The following is a 7,773-nucleotide window of genomic DNA, read 5'->3' as shown; positions in this document are numbered from 1 at the left end:
ACAACAGGTAAAAATGACAAACAGCTTTACACCATCAACAATAAGCCAGCACTGATTATCTTTCCAGTCTGCCCCCAACACTTGAAAATAACTCAACCCTTTGTTTTTCTGTCTGACTTCCACTGGGTGGGATTTAGGATAGGTGGAAGCATAATGGTGCATAAGTGGCGAGAAACACTTGTGGGCAGATTTATCAAAAAGTGAGTTTAGAGCTTTATACATAAAACTCACCCACGTACTATTAATTCCTACAAGATTTTTAGAAGCATATTTATCAATGGGTGAAAGTTAGAGTTTACCATTTGATTAATATGTTTCTAAAAATCCCATAGGAATGAATGGAACATAGGTGAGTTTTTATGTATTACGCAAAAATGAAAAAAACATTAAAGCATGTAAGCAAAATGATGTTATAAAAGTGGAAATTTTTACTAGGCCTAGTAGCCATAGCAATAATACATGGGTTACTAGAACGTAGACTTTGTGAATTTTATTAAATTACTTCATCTACTTACTAAAAACACACAAACTGCATATCCATAGACACACAAACAACAATTGTACCCGCTGACATGACTCCATATTCATACATACATCTATCATGCATACAACGTCTGATGAGACTCAGCACTATTCATCCCTGAGCCTTCTTGGGGCTCTTGGGCCTTCTTGTGACTTCTTGCGGCCCACAATTCACATACAAGTCAACAGCTGCAATCACTGGTATAACAACTATGGGACAGGACCCCCAGCAAAATAAACCACACTTTCTCCCTTCTACCTGCCGGTTGCCTGTGTGTAACTAGGAAGTGGACTACCATGCAGCAGACCCCTGGGCACCTCTGGTCACGGGATATACTGTATGGTAAATACGCCACTAGCTTCAGACAATGAGTCTAGGTTGGTAATTATTTTATTTGTCCCATCAGGAAATACAGTGCCAATAAAGGCACAGAAAGTTTCAAGTGTTGCGATGTAGCCAAAGTTGCTGGACCCATTACATTACCCATAGTACAGTGATATAAATGAATGTAAGATTCAGCTATTATGTGTTAGGCCTTTGCTTAATGACCAAATTCTGCAGACCTGGAACAAGTCAGTAATCCACAGAAAGTTATAAAAATCACATAATATGATATTTTCATCTAAATGGAATCCCAAATGTGGATGGACTCCGGTGCACTTGCTGCACCAGTGGTAGTTCCCCCTGCAAAATTTCCCCTGTCCAACAAGAAAACCAGCTTTATTTTTAAATCATCACATACCTAGAGAACCTTTACAGCTTAAAGTGCGCAGTAGAAAAGCTGCTGTTCTGTTCTCCTGATCTGAAAAACAGATGGTTTATTAATAAAACATAAAAAACAAACTCTTGCAGAAATACTGTTATGTACTGTTCTATAAAAATGTTAAGTCAACAAACATTACTTCCAAATACCGAGATAATGTAAATCAGGTTATATAGGTCTAGACAAAATCTGACTCCAGTGAATTAATCTGTTTGGGGTGAGCACACTCTTTGCCTAAAAACTGGCATATCCTTTTAAAATGCATTATGGCCTCATAATACTGCTGTCAAGGCTTAAGCTTCTAAACAATCTACTTTGCTTTGCAGTTTACTGTCTGTTAAATCTTTTGGACACTGGTGTTGTAAAAAAAAGGTAGTGTTATTGATTTTACCACTTTTGGAGTTAATTTATTAGCGTATTTGAAACAGCATCAGTAAATCACATCCACAACCATCACCAATAACTAAATGCATGTCTATTAAAAAGGTGCCTAAGATTTTTTTTCTGGATTCATCATAAATCAGTAACCCCATATAAATACATGTATGCATAAATATATACATATTTTCCCCTATATAAATATGGAATAGAGGGATAATTCAGTTTATATAAAGTGAATAAAGTATCTCTATTGTATAACATAGGTATATTATAAGTCACCCTGACCATTTGACAAGGCCAAAGATCAAGTTGCTCTACATAATTTACAACTGGGTATACATTATTATAATACACAAGTTTCAGTGAGTCATGTGACAAAAATGACATCACTAAGCACCGAGTATAACTGATGACATCATTATGTACCATTTCTAAGGATTTAGTTTACAAGATGTTCATGGATCTTGTGTATCTTGTATTATATATAGGACAAAAAAGTGTCAGCACTCACAGGATTTAAAATATTTGAAAAAAGATAAATTTTATTACAAAATATGAAAAAGGAACATTACAGACCTCAACGTTTCAGTCCCCCACAGGGACTTTCATCAGGAGGCAGAGAAAAGACAGTATTGTATTATATATATATATATAGCTATAAAGCTGTCCATGCAGGTTCTAAATAATGTGGTTGCACACAATTTTCTGGGGGCTTCACAACTTCTGCATGTCCTAGTGTCATAACTAGAGCGCACAAGGTATTTACGGGGAACATTGCCATTGTTCTGCAAGGATAGAGTATAGGTTTTCATACACGCAGCAGGGTGTTTTATAAGTTCAGCCAACTGCATTTTTACTACCAGACCATCGTAGTATATAGGAGCCCCTGGGGGCACTTATATAAAACTACGCTGCAGCAAAGGTAAAAAAGGTGTATTTATGGTGGTCAAAAAACAAGCTTGCTTGCGCTGCAGCATAATTTTTAGATTGCAGTTCGCACAGTTTGCGATGTTACCCATGCACAAAAAGCTTTTTGGTGATTGTTGCACTTCCAACTTAGTAAAAGCCCAGGGGCAAAAAATGACAGACCTTTATATAAAGAGACATATTGGCAGAAATGATTTTGGAAGGTTTTGACCACACTCCCAGCTATACATGTAAATTTGGAGCAAACAGGTACAGCGGTCAGACAGCAGTAATCCGCTTTTCAATCTCTCCCAGCAGATTTAACAACACTAATTTCAATATTGTGCAAAAGGCAGGGGGAATCTCGCACTCAGTTCGGGATGGTTTCTATCGTTTTGTTTTGCTGTCTGCATTCCCATTCTCTCCTCATATCCCTTCTGGTTTTACTTTCCTTTGGCTTCCCACCTCCCTTATGCTTCCTCCTTTAGTCCTGTCCCCTCTTTCCTCTGGTCTCTCTCCACACTTCCCCATGTCTCTCTATGTCTCTACTACACGTTTCTCTACTAATTCTTGTTGTGTCCTCCTCTTTACTTTCTTCCACTTTTCTTTCCACTCGCTTATCTGTTCCACTAACTCTGTTTGTCTGCAGTATACTTTATTCCTAATACTCTGTCATTTTTTCACCCTTTTACTCTTACTCTTCCCTTCTTGTTCATCCCTTAGTTTCTTTACTGCACCCCTTTTCCATATATATTTATATAAGACTGAGGAAGTCCTTTACTTAAGGGAGGAGCCTTACTCTTTTTTGTTTCTGTGTACCCTATTGCTATGGGGCCACACAGAAAAGATATAACTGTGATATATCTGCTTCATATCCAATAGCAACAGGGGTTGCAAGAGAACATTTACAACATGGACTTTTGCACTACAAGTGGGAGACAGGAGAAGTCAAAGAGGAAGTGGAAGTTTGAACTGAAAATCTAACTTTCCAACCCCATCTGGAATGGTTGGCTTTAAATTAGATGTAAAGAGTGTTGGTTGCACCACTGAAACTGACATGCCACAATAAATTTCTTTATTCTAAATGCATGTGCTAGATTGTTTGGGCTTCTATGATACAATGCATGCATATAAAGGGGATGTAAATCCCCCGTTAAAAATCAGGCTATTGCTTCAGCAGTTCTTTCTTAGAGCCATTGTGGTAGCTGAAAATGCAGGTGTCATTAGACACCTCTTTCTCTGTTCCATTGTCCAACTTTAGCTTTGTGCAGAAGAATGGAGGGAAGCGGCGCAGCACATGATTTTTAAGGACCCACAAGATTAATATTGGGTCATGTTGGCAATATGACCTGTGCACAATTATTTAGCTGGGAATCTCTGACAAGACCTGATATGAAGGTTTTAAGAGACTTGTGCCAGCAGGACAGAAGAAACTGGATTTATATTGGGCACCTTTGCCTATCCACTCTCTTATCCAGTTGAGATATGCAAAATCTGTGCAAATGCCCTAAATGGGCAAGAGAGGGGTACTCCTCTCAGTTCTTCTGTTGGATTTAGCCGCACTTAGGGTTGCCAGTGCACCTTTTAATAAGCCATCAACATATATTTTACTAGTCAGGCAACATCCATAGCCACAAGTGACTGGCCTGGGACATTTTTACACAAAATGCAGTTTTTATATGTAGGCACCTAAAGGCCAACTTACTGGAGCTGTCACCCAGGCAGTACTGGATTTGAGCCTAGTAATGTCCATGGCAATGGAACTCTGCCAGCTCCTTCCCTCTCTCCCAGGGCTGCCATCAGGGGGACACAGGGGGGACAGTTGTCCCGGGCCAGTCCATTCTCTCTTAAAGGGGGGCCCAGCCGTGATACAGTTTTTTAGCTTGGGCCCACAGGGGAGCCGGAGGATGCAGGGGGGACTGTGAGGAAGCAGTGGGGAGCAGGCCATAGTACGAGGACACTTGGGGAGGACCACCAATGTTTTAGGGGGTCCCTGCCCTGGCACCAATGCAAACCTTAACCCCTGGCCACCAATGATTTAGAGGGCCCCTGGCTACCAATGTTTTAGGGGAGTCCCTGGCTACCAATGTTTTAGAGGGCCCCTGGCTACCAATGTTTTAGGGGGGTCCCTGGCTACCAATGTTTTAGAGCAGGGGTTCCCAACCTTTTTTACTCGTGAGCCACAGTCAAATGTAAAAAGACTTGGAGAGCAACACAAGCAACATAAAAGTTCATGGAGGTGCCAAATATGGGCTGTGATTGGCTATTAGGCAGCCTCTATGCACCCTATCAGCTTACAGGGGCTTTATTTGGTAGGAAATCTTGTTTTTATTCAACCAAAACTTCCCTAGTCAGGAATTCAGAAATAACTACCTGGTTTGGGGGCACTGAGAGCAACACCCAAGGGGTTGGGGAGCGACATGTAGCCCCTGAGCCACTGGTTGGGGATCACTGTTTTAGAGGGTCCCTGGCTACCAATGTTTTAGAGGGTCCCTGGCTACCAATGTTTTAGGGTGTCCCTGGCTACCAATGTCTGTGTGTCCTTTGTACTGATGGGAGGGGAGGCCCAGGAAATTTGGTTGTGAGGGGCCCGTGGTTTCTGATGGCAGCCCTGCTCTCATGTGCTGTTTGTTCCAATTGCAGAAGAGTGAATCCATGAGCAGCTTTAGCCACAACATTCTGGCGGCAGGGTGGGAGGGAATAAGCATGTTTTTCTTTATAGGCACCCTAGGGACACTTCCCTAACGCTGTTGTCACAGGTATGGATCCTGGGGTGCCTACATATAAACTATAGCAACCCAAAAAGCTACTGAATCAGCAGTTAAGCAAAAAAACAGATATTAACACTATAAAACTGCTAATATTTAAAAAAAAAAAAAAAAATACAAAAGTGCTCAGAAGAGTTTACTTAAAAGTTTTTGGGGACAGTAATACTTTCCCTTTAAACAAATGATTAATTAGCTAGTCATGATTAATTGTTGGGTGTCTGGTTTTTAAGGTTTTGGTTGGCAAGTTGACAGCCCTTGCCCAAAGGCATAATAAAGGGTGATAATGACATTATGATTATGATAACGTTTGTCCCAATCTCTAGTAGTAAAAAAAAGTGTCGACCAAAAAGTAAGCAGCACCTTTCCACGGTCACTGAGCTACTGATCCACTCCTGGGATTATAAAAAACCATATTCTACTTTATAATAATTAGTAAAGTGCAGCAAATTGCCTGGCAAAACCAGGACTGGATCGCTCCCACACTGCGGACACGGAGGCTCTGCTCTGCCACTCAAACACTTTCCTTCGCGATCAGAATAAGATTTCTTTGTTGTTATTTAAGCGAGTTTCCCAATTTCGTACCACTTGCACAGTCCAACTACATTTTATTGCCACCAAAATAAAAACAAGAAGTTCGGTATAATGACAGGAATTAAGAAACTGACAAACTGGATCCGCCCATTCAGCGCTTGACAGCTAGTACCGTCCCCCTTCTTAGACCCCGCCCATTCCTCAAATGCAAGCTGAAAAGCTTGTCAGTCACAATAAGATAGCCCGTCCTTCTCAACTGTTCCTTCAAAGAGATCGCCCGTCACGGCGGGAAGCGCCTCCCTTCATCCCGCTGTTGATTGGCCAGTCAGCCTGGCAATCATCGTACTAGCACTTCCCGCCTCCGTGTGAGTGAGTTGTAGGTTTGACGGGCGGTGACGTCAGAGGCAGATGGAAAAAGGGGAACCGACGGAATGGCTGCCCAGTGCCGGAGCCCGCGGTGCACGGCGGAGAGGAAGGGATTCCGGAGGGAGCTCGACTCTTGGCGGCACCGGCTCATCCACTGTGTAGGTTAGTGTACATGTCGGTGTTCGGTAGCGAAGAGCTTCGGGAGTGTTTGATGGGTGTCAGTGCCCTGAGGGAGGGGGGTCTCTGTGACAGGAGGAGAGGAGGAGGACGGGATGGTAATTAGAGGAGGGAAGAAAACAAACAATAAGAGCCGGTGGAACCACAAGGAGGAAGCCTCTCCGTACCGTCCCGCAGCTCCCCAGCTGCTATTAAACAGCCGCAACTCCCAGCATGAAGCGAAAGCTTCTCACTATTGGGAGAGAGAGAGGGGGGGGGGGGGTAGTTGGAGCAGCTGGGCAGGGTCACGTGGGTAGGGGCAGCGGGGCAGGCTGAGAGGTGCCGGCCGGCTTCTGCTATTAAAGGGCAACTAACACCCAAGTGCCAGGGAAGCGTCTACTTTAACGTGTGTTTAGTGCACACACCGACATAGTGTTTGTAAGCAGAGGCAGCTGCAATGGAGGGCTGTATAGAGAATCTCTGCCTAACTCCTCCAGCTGGTGTCCCAACAGTAGCCACCAACAGTAGCCACCAACAGTAGCCACCTACAGTAGCCACCTACCTTCCTCTTGTCACTGGGGCAAAGGAGTCAGTTCTGAGGTAGGAAATCCTACAGCCCTTCACATGCTGATGGACTGCAACTCCCAGCATCCTGGCAGCTCTATGGCATCAGCATCTGGTGGCTGCAGGTTTGCTTATTGCTTCTGTGGTTCATCAGGAGCTGGGCAGTAACTGATAATAAGGATACAGTAAGTACAGAAACTGAGCTGTCGGATTCACACACTTGTTGCCTAGATTATACAGGTTCCTGCTTCTGCTACAAAGTTACATGTTGTATTTGTACTGGAAGGAAAATGCATAATATAGAAAGACTTTGAGACGTGTCCAGCTGTTGGGCTCTTCCTTTTGTCACTTTGCCGTGACAACTAGTTAGAAACTGACGTGAAGCTGCTCGGATCATTATGGTGGATATTTATTGTTGTAGCTGTAATTGCAAGTCCCGTGAATGAGGCACAGGGTGTCTAAGTGAGAGCGTTGCATTTCATTGGATGACCGGCCTGCACTCCTAGATTTCACCCTTTGCCTTGGGAACAAGGTGCAGGCTCAGAACTGTTTAGGACAAAGTATGAGCTCGGCAGTTTAGAATAACGGGCACCTGTTATGGTGTCAGGCAAAACAATTTTGCTTGTGCTTCATGTTGGTAAATGAGCCCCTATGATTGCAAAGGGCTATCTGTATTACAGGATTACTAAGCATAGGGAAAACTTTGTATGATAATGATAAATGTGTTTACTGTATAGGACAGGTTGTGGCCAATCAGCTGTTGACAAGCTACAATTCCCAGTGTTCTGTTACAGCCAGAGGCTGGCAGGGGATGG

At 43.0% G+C, this 7,773-nt stretch overlaps 1 protein-coding gene across 2 annotated transcripts in view; it reads left to right on the top strand.

Annotated features, from left to right (window-relative positions):
• The first annotated feature begins 6,045 nt into the window (after positions 1-6,045).
• The window catches only part of lcorl (ligand dependent nuclear receptor corepressor like), a 59,852-nt gene continuing 58,124 nt past the window's right edge, over positions 6,046-7,773 (top strand). Inside the window, exon 1 of one of the 2 annotated variants that reach the window (XM_012955714.3) lies at positions 6,046-6,400. In XM_012955714.3, coding sequence (XP_012811168.1) covers positions 6,304-6,400 — 97 coding nt within the window. In that variant the 5' untranslated portion in view covers positions 6,046-6,303. The remainder of the gene's footprint in view (positions 6,401-7,773) is intronic. The other variant, XM_002940932.5, reaches the window with a different exon arrangement.

This window comes from Xenopus tropicalis, chromosome 1 (genome assembly GCF_000004195.4).
Source record: "Xenopus tropicalis strain Nigerian chromosome 1, UCB_Xtro_10.0, whole genome shotgun sequence".
Classification (NCBI taxonomy): Eukaryota; Metazoa; Chordata; class Amphibia; order Anura; family Pipidae; genus Xenopus; species Xenopus tropicalis.
This window is presented reverse-complemented; position numbering and strand designations above follow the sequence as displayed.